This window comes from Columba livia, chromosome 2, assembly GCF_036013475.1.
Source record: "Columba livia isolate bColLiv1 breed racing homer chromosome 2, bColLiv1.pat.W.v2, whole genome shotgun sequence".
Classification (NCBI taxonomy): domain Eukaryota; kingdom Metazoa; phylum Chordata; class Aves; order Columbiformes; family Columbidae; genus Columba; species Columba livia.
Window position 1 is genome coordinate 126,542,355 of NC_088603.1, and position 16,975 is coordinate 126,559,329.

Genomic DNA, 16,975 nt, shown 5'->3' on the forward strand with positions numbered 1-16,975 from the left:
AGGTATGTTTACACACATTTTTGTATATATATATATATTTAACTTAATGTGTCATACTGGACTAAGGAGCCTTTCCAAAAGGTGGCAAACAGTAACTGGTTGTAATGGATTTCATAGTGGTGGAGTCTTTTCTGTATCTGGGAGGCTCCATCTTTGGAGGGAGCTGAACTGGAACCCAGAGCCCGCTGTTCCCGCCCAGCAGCGGCAGAACCATGAACCAGCCCCCAAGTTACTGCTCCTGGAGAGAAAAAATAATGATCTGTTTGAAACAGTTTTATTTTAAGTTGTTTTCAGAATTAGCAAAGGCAAGGGAAACAGACAAAACAAGTGTGAAGCAAAGACATCACCTTAAGGGTCATTTCTATTATAGAAATACATTAAACTCCCTCAACTGTAACATGATAGAGGTATGATAAACAATGTATTTAGTGATTTATTTTTGTATTAACAGATTCTAATATTTTCTTACATGAAAAGGCTAAAATATGACTAAGGGTATGTGATTAAGGCATTGATTATGTTATATTCCATGTAACATTATCATTCCATGTGACATATATTCCATGTAGCATATTTACTCACATAATTTATTACATGATTTCATCTTCTTATGCCTCCGATTTGCCTAGATTCTCTCTTTCAAGCACAGATACTATTTTGAGTACTCATTTCCTTTAAAGGTCTAGGAATAAACAAGATATGGTGAAGGAAGGATTTGCAGGATGTGAGATGTCGTATCCTCTATGTAAGAGAGATCTCAAGATATTGAGAATATCTCAAGATATGCTTTGCTTTTGCTTGAAGTTCATCCCTTGCTGCTGTTGTGGTACCTTGTTCTATCTGCATCGGGATTATTACTGACCATGCAAGATGTCCTAATGAATACATTCCTTTGCTTCCCGTGATTAAATCAAGGACAGTGTATCGGCTCATTTTAAAACATTAACAGGTTTGAGCAGGGTCTAGTGTTTTGATTCCTTTGCAAATGGTTTCTCCTGTTTTTCCAGGTGCTAATGGGGAAACGTTTCCTGCCTTAAGAGAAGTTGATTTTTCACCACAGCTTCCACCTTCTGCAAGGGAGAGGAGACGAATGAGGCAGAAAGCTTTGGAGTGCGCTGTACGTATGATAACTGGATTGGCTTAAATATGAAGGTAGGCCACAGATCTAACACCAGACAGTTCCTGTGGTACCTTAGTGGCTAGATCACATGGAGACTGAGAGTGTACATTTACAGCTTATGTAGCTATTTGCCCTTTTAAAAAGGATGCTGTTTAACTGGAGGGTTTTCTGCAGGAGGATGTTCCACCGGGCCAGACACCGCCGCTGCAGCCCGACAGCTTCTCTTTGCACTCCAGCTTCAGCCTGGATGTCGATCAGCTGAAAGGCAAGAATGAAGAACGATTGCACAGGCTGACTGAGCTCCAGCCGAAATCTGCTGACTCAGGTATGCTCTGTGTAGCAGAGATGGTGTGGTGAATACAACGTAATTACAATAATTAAAGGAACAAATATTAATAGACTGCTTGTAGTTGAACAGTGAGCAGCTGGCTCAAACATAGGAGTTATTTACAGAGCTCTGTAGCTAGTGCAGGAGGTTCCTCAGCAAACTTCAGCGCAAGTTTTTAGAGTAAGTTTAGAGGAGGATAACAGGAAAAGATGCTCTAATTCCTGTCTGATCAGCCACTCGTGCTTGTCCTGTCTGTACCACTTCTAACCCTGCGACGTGTCACCGCTGGCAGGGAGATGTGGATATCCAGCTGCACAGCTGCAGGGTTAGTGGCAAGAAATGGAACTCCTGAGTGGATAATGGTGATGTGGTGTGAGCTGATTGGCATTCCTGAGAGCCAGATGTCTGGTCCAGCTGGCATGAAGATATGCCAGAAGATGGTGTATAAAGAAGTAAATCAGTTTCTAGTTAATTTGGATTTTCTACTGTTTTGTTAACGTAAATGATCATTCAGTATTTGAGGCTGATATTGATACCTCTTTCACGATATATGCACTTGAATTTATGTTGTACATCTTGTGACCATATAATGCATCAAACTCTGGGAGTTATCTCAGAGCATCTCCACAGGCTGACTGATGTAGATACACTGTGTATGAGGTACCAGTTACGGCAACCATTAATGGCCTTTAATTTCTCAGAGGGATTATGACCCAGTTGAATACTTTGTGCTATTCATTCTTTCATATGAGCCTGAAATCTCCCTTTTTTTAGGATGCTATTGCCTTGCTGTCTAGGCAATAACGGTATCAGGATCCTTTTTATAAACGTAGAGTACACATGCTGACAGTTTTTCTGATTCTGCTGCCGTGGGTGCTCTTACCAGCACTTCATCTTTTTTTTCTTCTTTGTTTTAACTGCCTCACTGTGATTTTTAAGTCACTAAAAAAATCCCCATTCATATTCCTTTCTTTTCTAAACCAGGGGTGTCAAACTCATTTTCACTGGTGGCCACGGCAGCCTCATGGTTGCTTTCAAAGGGCTGAATGTAGTTTTAGGACTGTGTAAATGCAGGAGTAGTTACCTGATCTAAACTAATGCTTTACTGATTTTACTCCATCCAGACATTTTTGCCATGTGAACTACTTCTACTTGTCTGCCCTTGTTCTATCTCACCTTTTATAATTTCACCTCATGTCATGTGAACTACACTTTTAACTTTGTTTGCCTTGTGTTTGTCATGGTCTCCAGAGCTTTGGCCATTAGATAGATCTAATTTTTATGTGTGTGTGTGTGTAGACGTATATATTTACGTCTGTATGTAACTTTTTCTTTGGAATACATGGGCACCATCAATCATCCCTCAGTAGCTGTGTTTTTATTCCTTTTCCTGAGGAGTTTGATAGGAGCCCTGTGGCATCCTCTTGCTTTCCTAACAGCTTGGGCTGTTATTTCTCCTCCACCCTCAGAGACACTGTGGCAAGAAAACCGTTCTGTCAAATATATAACTAGGGAACTGCTTATCTTCTCTTTAAATGACCGGGAGTTGGCCATTTACCAGCTTTGATAAACATTAAGAGCTGATCCTGTTGGCACAGTAAGGAGCCTCTGTTCACAGCAGTTTATGGGACTCATGTGGGAATCCTAGGGCCACCCTAGAATTGTTTTCTTAATTGGAAAATTAGTGCATACTGGAGCCAGGCCTCCTCCTCTGTTTACAACCATCCAAAGCATTCCCATCAACGTAGACTTGGTGACTACTTCAGGCAATTAAGTCTCTGCAAGCCAGCAGCTCCTTTCTCCAGCAGGCAATGTGTGCATGTTCCTAACCGTGTAAACAAGAGCAGGCTCAGGTACAGAAGAGAATTCTCACAGCTTTGAGCACATCAGGTATGTGGCTGAAACTCCGCTGTATGTAAGAGAAGTTGCCTAAATTGCTTGAGACTTTTTAGCCGTTATGCTGCAGGACTTTGTTCTCATCTGGGGGCAGGATGTGCTGCGGGCTGTGTTTGGGGTGTACTGAGATTAGCGTTTGGGGTGGAGCAGTCAGTGTTTAGCAGGAGTCCAGACACCACTCACTTTCTCAATCAGTATTTCATGTGAAGGAAAGAGGTCTGCTTATCCCCAGCCTGCAGCTGCGGAACAGAAGGCTCTAGGGAGACATTATTGTGGCCTTTCTGTACTTAACAGGGGCCTATAAGAAAGATGGGGACAGACTTTCTAGAAGAGGCTGTTACGACAGGACAAGGGGTGATGGTTTTAAACTAAAAGAGTGGAGTTCAGACCAGACATGAGGAAGAAATTTTTCACGATGAGGGTGGTGAAACACTGGCCCAGGTTGCCCAGAGAGGTGGTAGATGTCCCATCCCTGGAGACGTTCAAGGCCAGGCTGGATGGGGCTCTGAGCAACCTGATCCAGTTGAAGATGTCCCTGCTTATTGCAGGGGAGTTGGACTAGATGAGCTTTGAAGGTGCCTTCCAACCCAAAGTATTCTATGATTTTATGATACGAGCAGTGAATTATCAGTGGCAACTCCAAAGAAAATTCTTTACATGTGCCCCAATTAAGAACAGTTTTTAATGGAGGATCCAAAGTGTTGAAATCCACGCTGAAGCAAGCTTTGTACTGTAGCCCATCTGTTGTGCTTTCTAAAAGCAGGATGGAATGAGCCTGATATGGTGATGAGCACTGTGATCTTATCCCTGACACAAGAGTTGTTCTTCCCTCTGATTGCTGGCAGGCCAAATGGCTTCATCTTTGAAGGCAGCAATAGTTGAACTTGTGGAAATGCAGGCTTCTGGCCTTAAAGCCCACAGTTTGTCTCAAAACAAATCCATTACCTTATTTTTATTGTTTCTAAATCTCTTGAAAAGGTGGCAAAGAGAAAATGAATTTTCTTTAGGTATTATTTTTCCCGCTGTGTCCTGTTGTTAATCCCACCGTAACTTATGTATGTAAAAACAGTGGGTTCCAGCCCATGGGCGAGTTCATCTGACCCAGGATTTAGGAGACAAAGAGGTTCCCTCTGCCAGCTTTAAACCCAGCTTTACACCCAGTGTCACGCAGAGGTGACGGGCCTGAGAGAGAGGGAGAGCTCTGCTTGCTTTTCCAAGTGTTACAGCGAGGTTCTGTTTTAACCAGACTGAGAAAGCTTGGAGGATGATCAGATGTCTGAGATGTGACAGAACGTGTGGATTCAGGGCCAAGTTCTGTTTTGGAACAAAAAGTGTTTGGCATTTTGTTTTAGAACCTGCATCCCGCCTTAGGCACAAAACCCGAGCCTTTGCTCCTGATGGCTGTGGGATTATGTGGTTTCTGTCCTGCCCTTCCCGTCTGCAGACCAGGCTGCTGCCTCTGTGGGCCTCGGGTTCTCACACCCACGCTGAGACCATTGGCTTCCGAGTTATAATGAGAACTTCAGAGAAACTTTGTTTTAAAATCAAATTTTAAATAATCATCATTTTTGTGCAAAATAAAAACCTGAACTTTGGAAAGGTCATCCAAACACTTACATGACATTTATGAATTGCTTAAGTGACATATTTAATCACTAAAGAATATATAAATCTGTTACTTTTTCCTGGAATTAGTATGTTTCTGAAAAAATGTTGTGATTTTTTTCCCAATGCAGAGTCTCCAAGCATTTTTCAGCCCAGCTTAAAAAAGTCCAACAACCCAGAACCTCCTCATTTACTTGACTCAGCTTTAAAGAAGAAAACTACTGTTTTCAGTTGCTATAGGCGTGGGGGTTTTGCACTATTTTTTATTTTATACATGTAAAAATTAAATGTTACAAATCTGAAAAATGAACAGTGCAGAGAAATTATACACTTATATCCTTTTATATTTTTATATACAATAAAAATTCATGTTGTTTCATAATCCACACTTAAAACTACCTGTTAAAGGTGTTAGGTAGGTACGATTGCTGACTGAATTGAAACAAGGAATAGTAGAGCTCAGAGTGACTACAACCCCGAGTTCAAAGGCAAGGCTGGCTGGGGTGGTTGGTTTTCTTTGCTTGTTTGTTTTTGTAACGGGTGTAGTTTGTTTTGTCGCTAGAAGGTGACAACTGACCCAGCATGCATTTCCGCGTGACACTGCTCTGAGGTTATGAGCTGTGCTGGACTGTGGTGATGTCCAGGCTTGTTTGCGTTTGCAGTCTTCACCGGCACTAAAATAATTCTTCCTGAGTGCGAGACTGTCTCTACTGGAGTGTTTAGCTGTAACAGTGAAATTTAATGGCCTTATTTTTAAATGTGGTTGCTATGCATACATGCACTGACAAATTTGACTTCTCCCTGTAGCTGGAGGCTTTGGGAAAGCAAGAGCCTTCTGCTGAGCCCATCCAGAATTGTCACCCCCTTGTTGATCTGCAGGAGGAGGAGCTGCTGGCCTCAGACATCAAAGACTTGGAGTGTTTAGCTTTTGCCTTGAGATGGGCCCAGTTCCCCAGAACGTGAAAAATGTTCAATACAACAAAATGTTGTGCTAAGCTGTGAAAAGCTTTTGTCCTGTTTCACACCCCTGTGTTGCTCTCTGTCTCCCTCAGGCGATTCTCTTTCCCTGGGAGCAGCGGATGATCTCCTGAAGCACGTTCCACCTCACCAGGGCAGACGTCCCAGCTCCGTGGACACGGTTGCAACAGAGCCCTGGCTGCGGCCGGGATCGGCTGAGACGCTGCGCAGGCTCATGGCTGATCAGCCAAGCCCAGCAAAGCTCTCACCCGAAATCCCGCTGGGCTGGCAGGGCCTCTCCACCGCCCACGGCTGACAGGCGGCGCCGCGCAGCACTACCGCACTTTGCAGGGTCTGTCAGGGGATCCTGCGCTTCCCTGTACATACTGCGTGCATTTGCAGTAGCAATAAGGAGATAACAGAAGCTGCAGTGTCATGGAAATGTAGAGCAGGGATGTGGCCAGTGGGAGCAACACCTGCGCATTTTTTGCACTTTTTATACAAGTTTCAGCCTCAGAGCTGGACTTACCACAACAACGAGTGTGTGTGTGTGTGTATTTGATATTAAATCAAAATTAATTTTTAGCTTTGTTTATAGTCAAACTCCAAAACTGTCTGGAAACAGAGTAACCCAACAGCAGAGGTGCATTTTAAGCTTTTACCAAAAGAGTAAATGACTTGGAGGAGGGCACTTGCATTTCACACAGTGGTAAGTGCTATCCTGCATGGAAAGCTCAGCAGTTTCATGGAAAAATGACTATTAGCAATGTCTCTTATGTTCCCTAACCTGTTGTGTGCTGGAAATACATATATAGTTGCATATATTTAATTTATGGTTCTGATTAAAGAGTTAATAAATTATTTTGCTACTAAACATGTAAAAGCAGGACTTAAATTTTCTTAATTTATCATTTGCTTTGGCTTACATTCCAATAAACAGGAAAAATACACGGAGAAGTTGCTGAATACAAGCACAGAGCTTTAGCAAGGAGGACCTGGAGCTGCAAGTGAGGTTTTAGTTCAGTGAACTGAGACACTGAAGCGGAACAAGGGTAAGGATGAGATGAGACTTCCCCCTTGGTCAGGAATTCCCACCCACAAGCTGAAGCTTTGACCAGCAGGAAAAAACAAACAAGGAAACAGAAACAGTTTGTAAAAAATGTCTTTATTTATTACCGAAGTGCCTCCTTCAAGCTTCTGTCTACCCTGGCAGCCAGCGTAAGAGGCGCTGGCTGAGGGAGAGGAACTTCAACTTGGTGTTGCGCTTTATGTGTTTGGAACGTTCCCTCCCAGGGGAAGCGCCACCTCAGACTAATTCTTGCTGTGGTTGTCTGGCTCATGAGCCAAGAGGCTTCTCCATGTTCAGCAGTTTGCTGTGACAGCAACAGCCAGAAGGTAACACAGGGATTGTGATGCAATCCGAGCCCCAGGTGCTACAGCCCTCCGGGCTGCTCCAGTCTGAAATTCCCAGATACAGGAATCCCAAACTTTAAGCAGCTAAGGTGAAAATGTTTTATAACACAGCTATCACCCAACCATGGAGCCTCTCATGCTGAAGCTCACCTTCTGTATTTCATACTACACCTGCCGGCCTCCTTGTTTTTAATGCCCGGTAACTTTTTCAGTTGCTTCAGGAGTTGAACTTTGTGATACATTCACTGTGCTAACCCCAGGCTAGATGCAGAACTTGCCTTCTTTTTTTCCCCTCATCTAATGCCCTACCTGGTTTAACTTTTCTTTATTCCCTTAGCTTTAATCAAGGTTTTACTTCCCAAGAGAGGCAGATACTCAGTGTTATCCTAAAAAGCCAGACTCATTTAATTGCAAGAATTTTTGTAGCTGTCACTGAGCATGGCAGGCTGGCAGCCATCTCCTCCAGGGCAAGCCTAGGACACTGCACAGCCCCTTCTGCCCCTGCCCCCCTTTAAGCTGCTTCCTTCACCTCTGCAGGGACCTGAAACCACTGACCTTATTTTAACATCACTGGTGAACAGCATTTAGCAGAGTGAATTACCCTCTTCCATAGGGCTTCCTCCCTTTGGCATCCAGGCCCCTCTTTAAGATACTCTTGGTCCTTCCAGCCTTTCCAAATCTTTCCTTCAGCTTCCTCTGCATATCCAAAGTTCAGTTGTTGGTGGTTCTTTGCTACCTGCCTCCCTGATTTTGTTCTTTTACCATGACAGTCTCATCTGCAAAATAAACACAGCCGCAGTCCACAGTCCTCAGCTCCAAGCTGACATGACTAAAGTATAGAACCTGTTTCCTGTCCCCAACCCCACGTTTCTGATCATCAGTGTGGATGTGAGCGTTTAGAGAACTGCAGGTTGAAAACAACACCCGAAGCACAGCTAGGGCAGGTCTGGCATCACGGAAGAGAACAATAAAGCTGTAAGGTTTAGAGCAAAAAAACCCCAAATCCAAACCCCCAAACTTGTTAGATCATCTATTGCACTCACTGCCCCTGAACACTGCATCATGAACAGACATTCAAAAAGGAATCAGACGTGTGGACAACAGACACATACACAGCTGTTAAACGAGGCTCTGGATAAACAGTATGGGGAACACCTCGATAATGGTACCATGAACAGTTTGTCACAGGCACGGGGGAGAGGATGACAGCAACAGGGATATGACATGTTATACTTACCCTAAGAATTATTACTGGTCACTAACAGGCAAGAAAGACCTCAGGCCTGGCCTAGTACAGTGGTTTAAAATTTAAACATCACACAACAAGCTGAAAAAATGAAATGCAGCCCAAGAAGAAAGGCTCTACAACTGCAATTAATCAAAATAACCTCAATTATCCCCCTCCTGACTTTGATAAATGCAATTTGGTTTTGCTCCACCCCAATTAACATTATGAGGCCTCCTAGTCTCAGGTCATGCCTTTTAATTCCCTTCCCTGGCTTTTTCATAGCTTATTTCATTTAATTGAACTGCTCACGCTTATTTTTGGAGCCTGCTGAGAACAGCTACCGGCCGATTGATTCCTCTGCAAGATCAGGCTCCATCGTCACTTTCTCAGTCCTCCCTCTTCTCTGCAAATGGTGAGAACTGGGGAACAATCCAACTCCACTTTTCCTGACAAAAGCAAAGACGCGGACACGGCTGAGCCGGCTGATGTATTCTGAGTCAGCAGCCAGAGCAACTGTCCTCCCAGCCTTCCCCTCCCATCCACCCTTACTCCAGTCTCTTCCGTGTTAGTATTTTGATTCCCAGAAAGCAAAACACAGTATCCGAGTTTCTATTTGGGCAGCACTACAGGCTTCGTTTGACTAGTTCACCTACAGGCAGTTCTACTCTTCCCACCTTTTTTTTTTCCTTTAAAACTTAACGCTCTTTTTCAACCTGTATTTGCCCAAGAGTGGGAAGACCCACCCCAGTCAAGCCAAAGGCACCAACCCCTCTGCCCCGAGCGCTGGGGTTTGCAGGAGAGTCCAAGGAAACCGTACAACAAGTAGCTGTGGATTAGACGGGTTTTGATTGCACTGATGAAAGAGTTCAAAAACTTTATTGACCTATAACCTGATTAGAATATGCCAGATGAGAACCAAATATTGTACAGAAAGTTGTACAGAATTTTTTTTACATAGAAAACTTTACATATCTGTACCATATACATTTTGTCCATCTGAAAAAAATTTCTACATCCATTGTAATACAGAATGCTTGACAATCTTGTCTTTTATCCATCAGAGCACAATTCACAGTATGAATACATTTCCAATAAATTTAACCAGCCCCAAACCATGCCAGATTTGTTACTTTAATATATTCAACATTAAATTCTGTACATAAGAGTGAAATCTACATCAAACAAAAAACATGTGACAGCAGACACAACCTAGACTTGTTCGCAGTGATTCAAGTTCCAGTCCTTGAAGAATCATCATTTCAATGGCTCATTATATTTAAAAGCCCTAAACCAAGTATATTACAGGTAGTTATGTCAGTCGTGATATTTCTACCTCTGTTCTTGACAAAAGTCAGCAACACTAACTTATGGGCTACAACGAAACCAAAAAAAAAAACAAAGAAAAAAAGGAAAAAAAAAACCCAGAACCCAAAAAAATAAACCCAAACTTCTAGTGCATTTGGTAAACAAGGAAGTGTTATGGGTTTTCAGCAAATCAATAATACAGAAATAAAACAATTCAGGAAGAACTGTATAGTGTTAAAGAGTTTATATTACAGACCTGCATCTCTGTACATTTTTCACAGAAGGATGATTACCAATGTCTCAGACAGCCTGAGTGTGCAAAAATCTTAGAATATCAGACATAGTTGCTAAATATCTTTTACCATGAACAATATCTCCATTTGCTTTTCACTATAAACATCTTATCCTTCAAAATACACCTCTCCTGAGTTGTACACCTTGCAGAAGCTCAAACCTTTACACACATAGTTCTTTGGGCACATTTGACTTCCACACCCGCCACAAGCGCCTGTGGCTGCTCTGCTGCCGAGGACAGGGGAGGAGCGCGGCCCGTGCTGACCAGAGCCCTGTGCTAAGAACTGGCGCTGTGCTCGGCACGGGCCGCGGAGAGAAACCCGCGGAGAGAATCCACCCGGAAAGAAAGGGGCCGCAGTGTCGCGAGCCTTAATTACAGCTGTGAGCATCTGTACCGTTAACCCTTGGCTACACGCTGCCGTGCACACAAACCACTTTTATGGAAATCCAGAGAGTGGCTCAGCTACCTGGTCCTTTAATTTAGCTGAGGAACTGAAACTTTTGAACAGAGCAACACTCGGTCACCATCTGCTACTGCTTGCTTATTCCAGACTCTTGTTCTGGCGGTTGGGATATCTGGAAAACCACACCGATCCGCAGGAAAAACCTTCGTAGAACAGCTCGAAGTTCAGGAATGAGGTCAAACTGCATAATTTCACACAACAGAGGATAGTAGAAGGAGGCATGAGCCTTGAACTGAGGAGGAAACACACAGAAGAAATTGCTCTATTATGCATCGACACACCTCAAAAAGCACCTTGCAAATGAAGAATTTTAAATGCTCTCCCCAGCCCAGGTGAGAAAGCCACGAAGGGACACGCAGAAACACCTGCAGAACTAAAGCTGGCAGTGCTGGAAAAGGCTGAGGCAGCTGGGATGGACCCAGACAGATGCTCACTCCCTACACACAGATCCTCACTGATACCTGTTATCCAGGATGAAGAATTTTTCTCTTTTAAGTTAATTTTTTTGTTGTGGTTGGCCCATTTCACTTAATATTTCAGCCAAATTATGTTAGAAGTAGAGGGAGATCTAGATATGGATTTATTTACTGGAGAATTGCTTTGCAGAAGGTCAAGGTGATGTTCATGTAGCACTGAAAGCAGAAACAGGAGCTATTTCTCTGACTAAAATATCAGCCACTCATCCTCTTCCTCAGCAGGAGAGAAGTAAAAGCAGCTTAACACATGCTTCTCATGGATTTTAGCATATTTTAAATTTTCTCAGACACATTTTCTTTTATCACTCACTGCACCCTCATTTTGCATTACTACTGTCAGTTTTAACACATATTTCCTCAACAAAGAGTGTCTGCTGAGCAGCAGGAGCTTTTAAAGTCAAGTATGTAACTGTGTGTGAAGAACCGGTCTGCAACTATTTCTTACCTGGAAACATTGTCTTAAATACCATTCCAGTTACTTACCCTCTCGTCACTTATCTTCAGGACTTTAGTCAAAAACAAGAGCAATAGATTAGTCCAGGCTTCCCGGTGACTTTCTGATGTGAGAGTGAGGAAATAACTCAGAGCCTCACTGCAGACACTGGAGAGAAAAACCACAAAAGCTAGGAACTAACATTCTATTTTGAACCCTACTGCAGAGAGGGAGTTTCAGCTTTGCAACTATACCGGCGTAGAACAGCATCCTTTTACGAAACCTACTGTGAGCTTCATTAGTGATAGGAAGCAGTGGCTTTGTTCAGCTCAAACCCCAAATCCTGGGACTTCTGTAATTAAATATGCTGAAAAAACACGATTGTGCTTTTGTGCACGTATTTGAAGTGTATCAAGTGCTCTTTGAGAGGTATTAAAAGGCATGTGACAAAATGATATATAGACTTTAAAAATTAATGTCATGCCAATGTAACCAGGGTAGTTTTCAGCTCTGCTTCTTGGTCTATAAACCTTACAATATTTTCACTGTGTTACTGCCATGGTTTTAAACCCGCTGTTATTCCAACACTTGCTTGAACAACTTTGTAAACTAAAAAAATGTAGGTGAACCTTAGTATTCACAGTAAAGAATAAGCAAAAAACCAAAAGCTTCTGTGTGCCCGTAGGCTCCACAAGCCCAGGGCCCATCGGTGCAGATGAGCACAAACAGCATCACTTCCCTATAATATCTGGGGTTACTGAAAGAAAAAAGCAGGGTTTAGGTGATAGTTGCATTTCAAGAGGAGCTATAACAATCCCCCACCTACCCACATGCTACAGAAAAAAAGGTGAGACAAAACTTTTGTTCTCTCCTGCAAAACATGTAATGAGAACAAAAGGCAGAGGCAGCATTAGTAGCGGGAGACCCAGCACTCTCCACACAACATAACAACTCTTTACTGTTAGCTGTGACCCCCGCCATGCTGTGCTAGCACTGGGAAGTTTAGTGCGAACAGAGGAGGTCTATCAGAAATCACACCGAGAGGTTCAGCTACGTGGACCTTACTTCAGCAGCCTGTGCTGGACTTCCTCCCAGGCGCTGGTTCGGCTTTCGTCCATGTACATGCGGAAGAGAATGCGCAACCCACAGGCGAGACTACTGGTCTCCTGTTTCAGAAGATTGGGCTTTGATTTCCCTTTGAAACCTAGAGAAATTCCAAGCAGCCATTCAGATTTTTGTTCCAGCTGACCTTTTCTTTACAGCCCCCCGCTTTTCATTCTAAGTGTCTTCTGCATGTGGACATTCAGAAGAACCACCTTATGTGCTTCATTGCTCACGACATTCAGTACAACAGAGTACTGCTAAAAATTAACCTATGTATATACACCAGAATAGGGTTTGGCACCTGTTTTTATATCTAAGCTTCCAGGTAGAAGTAAAAGCTGGGTGTATGATAACAGTGCATTCTAACCACCTGAACAATGGACCATTTTGTCTCAATCAGATATCTACAGCGTATACTGTTTTATTGCTTGTTTTTGATAAAAATATGTACAATACTACTGTTTCCAAAGCTGTTATTGTATAACTAAACTCAGTTTGCTAGTGGAGGTCTGTACTAGCAAAAAGCACAGCCATAAATATTAACACTACCTCACTCAAGCAGAAGTGGTTCTTTGTAACCAAACACCAATGCTCAAACCAGCTTGCCACATATTCACAGTGTGTGTTCACCATTCAAAATACTAATACAGCTAACTTACGTGCAAAAAAACGATTAAACACAGCACTACAGACGGTTCATTTTCCATCTATTACAGAAAATTTCATATATTTCACTTATATAGTGGTAGGTGAAACCACTAAGCGAGTTTTGGGGTTTTGTGCTGGCAGCTTCCAAGCACGGGACTCGCACTTCCAGTCAGGGATCAGCTCGGCAGCCACAGCCCTGCGAAACCTTAACGTTTTAGGAAATCAAAAAGATATTCGCACCCACACAGATGTCTCTCCTCCCCTTAGGGATTCTAGGGTTATAAAGTTACAGCCTGATATTCAATTCTCCATTCAGCATCAAAGTACTTCTGACCTATTTTTGGGTCAGTTCAAAGCACACTAACAAATTCTCGCAACACATTTCTCCAAGGTGACTGACTCACCTGCTTTCCAGAGAGCAGTTCTTTGTTCATTGTTTGAATTAAATGCTTTAGCAAATCTGTGAGATTCTAGCAGACAATCGAGAAGTTTGAAAAGCTGCTGTGATGTTAGAAAACGGTACATCCCTTGATCTTGTGTATCCACATGGACATCGAAGTCTACTGCATCTCTCTATTAAAAAAGAAAAAAAGGGATTTCAAGTAAAAATGCATAATTGCCTTCAGCAAGCTCCTGTGATAAATCAATCCTACCCTGTTCTCATCTGCATTTGTATTTACACTTAAAACTGTACTAGAAGTTGTATCCAAATCCCAGTTACATAAATGCCTTTGAACTACTCATGTTTTCATCTCCACAGGGTGCTGCTCCAGCACAGCAAACACAATTTAGTGCAAGATGTAAAAGATCCCAACAGTCTGCTGGAAGTTCTCAAGTGCTTCCAAAAATTGTAAATTAGAAGAAGTCACAGGAGTTTATGAAAATGTTATCCACTAGAGAAAAAGCTGTTAAAAAGAGAGGTCCTGATCAGTTGTACTTACTTGTGCTGCTGCTAGATTCTCTGCATCCTCCTTTTTGCTAGTTGCTGGGAAGAACACAATATTGTCGATAGTCTGAATGAGTTCCAGTTGTACAACGCACTTGATCAAAAGAGCAGCAAATAACTTCTGTTCTGGAAACTCTTTAAAGAAAAGAAAAAGAAAATTGCTTGTTAACTAAAGCACTGCAATACTTTCTTTTTTGAGTTGTTTTGGGCGTAAGTTGAACAACAGCTTAACTTCAAGCACATTAATAAACCATACCTAGAATGCACCACGTGAATTACTCATCTAAAGCCAGGACTGATCACCGTGTTAACTGGCAGGTTTTAAAAAAGTTATTTCCTAACTTTCAAGTCACCTGCCATGTACTGGACAAATTTTCAGTGTTACCTAAAAATACCCCAAATTGGTGACCTTGTTGTTGGCACCATCGCAATGGCAAGAGCCAGAGGTGGCTCGGGACAGCACCACTATCACTGCTGCTTTTTTGTGCTTGTGGCAAATTCTAACGCCAGCAGGCATGAGCATTTTAAGCGCCAACACGTAACTTTGCACAAGTATCTTAAGGGTTTTATAGTTTTATATACTCTCTTCAAATCAGTCTAAATAAGCGCCTTTTTTTTTAGCTATTGCTTCTGTTGCATTTTGCACAGAAAGCACCTTGCTCTTATGTAAAAAAACGACTCATTTGCATAGCATTATAAGGAGAGTACTAGTTTTAATATTTTGCAAGTCAGCAGCTGAACTCTAGATTTTTAAAGCACAGGTCAAAAATGTGGACTCACAAGAATCCAACAGAATTCTGTCATAGGACATAAAGACAAAAAATTAGTCAATGTAATTTTCTCCACATCATGTTTCTAAAGTTATAGCTGAGGTTATAACTAAAGATATCAAACATCTGCTAAATACTACCATGAACAGATAGAAAATGTCGAATCAGTACAAAACACGCACTTGCTGTCGGCCTGGTTTTACTCATTTCTTCACCTGCGGTGGGCCCTGCGCTGGGCTGATACGGACGCCCATCTGAAGATCTCGGCTGAACAGAATCATGAATATCTACTGACTTCTGTGAGATTGTATCCTGAAAAGAAAGCCAAAAAAACCCCATTAACCTACAGAAAATTTCTGCGAGCTAATCGTCAATAGTGTTGTGCTCCTCACAGCTTCAGACATCTGCTGTGCCACACTGCACTATTTCATTCACTTCGGTCATATTTGCTATTAGCATTCAAGAAAGATGCACTAAGAAGATGAGCTACTAAGAACTGAAAATTAAAGAAGCAACAAATACTCAATTACACAGCGAAGTCAATGAGTAGTATTCTGCACACTGTTTTTTTGTCTGCCATCCAAGTGTTCAGTATGTCAGCCAACACTTAGTTTTGACTCTTAGCAGACGAAGTGTGTGAGGTTTGCTGCAAGGTTCCCATCCTGGGAAATGCAGTATCCATCTAGATCGACAAGAAAAACCTCCAACAGCTTCTGTGAGAATTTGTATTCCTTTTATAACAAGTGAAAAATATGAAGACACAGCTCTTAAATGACAAATCCAAACAATATGAGGTATTCTCAAACTTTAACCTTCACTTACCTTTACTCCCTTGAATGTTCTGCATTGTAAGCTCCTACTATTAACAGCATTTATTGGTGCTACAGGAATTTACCACAGCAAAATGATGAAGGAGGAGAATATATGTGTATCGAGAAAATGCTCTAATTAAAAATCCTTTTGCCAGAGAGCTGCTTCAGCAGACTTTTGCAACATGTTCAGATTCTCCATGTTGTATTGTGTTATCTTCTGAGCTAGAACTCAGTAACTTTGGAAGATACAGAATCACAGAATCACTGCGGTTGGAAGAGACCCTTAAGATGATAAAGTCCAATCACAACCTCAATCTAGCACTAAACCACGGCTCTAAGAACCTTGACTACACAACTTTTAAACACCTCCTGGGATGAACTGTTGGCTTTTTGTTTTGGTTTATTTTTTAATAAATACTTTTCTTCTTGATCAGTTTAATATAAAGTATTAAAATCAAGGGTTTTCTTTGCAGAAAGCATTCACGGAAAGAGGGATATGCAATGAATGCAATTAAAACCAAAATACATTATCATTACCAGCAATGCAGTTACATATAGTGGTTACTGTCCCCTTCAATAACCCAGCATTTCTATCGGCTTTTGTTCCATAAGTGCCACTGGAGAATACACATTAATTCCCTGCACTGTGGTGTGAGCAATATTTAAATCTACACATACAGTCCCTATAAAGAACATATCAACTTCTCATTTCAGTAAATAACCAAGCTTTTAATCTCTGTGAAGTAGAAACGTCCTTTTGATAGATATTATGTCTATAGACAGGAGAAGGCTTCATTGTGTTTCTACCACCAGAAGAAAAATTAGGTCAAAAGTGTCTAAATTCTGTCCTACCAAAAGAAAGGATCCAAAATATAATTCCTGTAACACTACTTATTATACAAGTTCTGTTAATTTTGAAGCTGTAAAATGTCTTTTTACACTGAGGACAAAAAGGATTTTTTAAAACATTCATGTTAAACTATTTCAAAGAGAAAAGATCTTTCAAGTTATTCATGACTAAGACATTTAATAGAATCTCTGTTTTTTCATGCTGTTATATTTGACATAAATGGATCAAAAATGTAGCCAGCGTTTAGACCAAATGTTTTGTACATCAAACCACTACAAATGAGCCAAGATACAGCAACAAGCACATCCAGTCACAAGGATGTAAAA

The 16,975-nt window shown here is 41.8% G+C and overlaps 2 protein-coding genes across 10 annotated transcripts in view; one reads left to right on the forward strand and one right to left on the reverse strand.

Moving 5' to 3' along the window:
• The window catches only part of CSPP1 (centrosome and spindle pole associated protein 1), a 66,640-nt gene extending 59,851 nt beyond the window's left edge, over positions 1 to 6,789 (forward strand). For all 8 annotated transcript variants that reach the window (XM_065053694.1, XM_065053700.1, XM_065053697.1 and 5 more), the window contains 3 exons: positions 1,008 to 1,117; positions 1,295 to 1,445; positions 6,002 to 6,789. In XM_065053694.1, the coding sequence (XP_064909766.1) occupies positions 1,008 to 1,117; positions 1,295 to 1,445; positions 6,002 to 6,222 (482 nt within the window). In that variant the 3' untranslated portion in view covers positions 6,223 to 6,789. The remainder of the gene's footprint in view (positions 1 to 1,007; positions 1,118 to 1,294; positions 1,446 to 6,001) is intronic.
• A 2,600-nt stretch (positions 6,790 to 9,389) lies between these two features.
• ARFGEF1 (ADP ribosylation factor guanine nucleotide exchange factor 1) overlaps positions 9,390 to 16,975 on the reverse strand; it is a 95,095-nt gene continuing 87,509 nt past the window's right edge. For both annotated transcript variants that reach the window (XM_065053692.1, XM_065053693.1), the window contains exons 34-39: positions 15,170 to 15,299; positions 14,213 to 14,352; positions 13,676 to 13,844; positions 12,585 to 12,723; positions 11,570 to 11,687; positions 9,390 to 10,842 (exon numbers count right to left, since the gene is read on the reverse strand). In XM_065053692.1, coding sequence (XP_064909764.1) covers positions 10,678 to 10,842; positions 11,570 to 11,687; positions 12,585 to 12,723; positions 13,676 to 13,844; positions 14,213 to 14,352; positions 15,170 to 15,299 — 861 coding nt within the window. In that variant the 3' untranslated portion in view covers positions 9,390 to 10,677. The remainder of the gene's footprint in view (positions 10,843 to 11,569; positions 11,688 to 12,584; positions 12,724 to 13,675; positions 13,845 to 14,212; positions 14,353 to 15,169; positions 15,300 to 16,975) is intronic.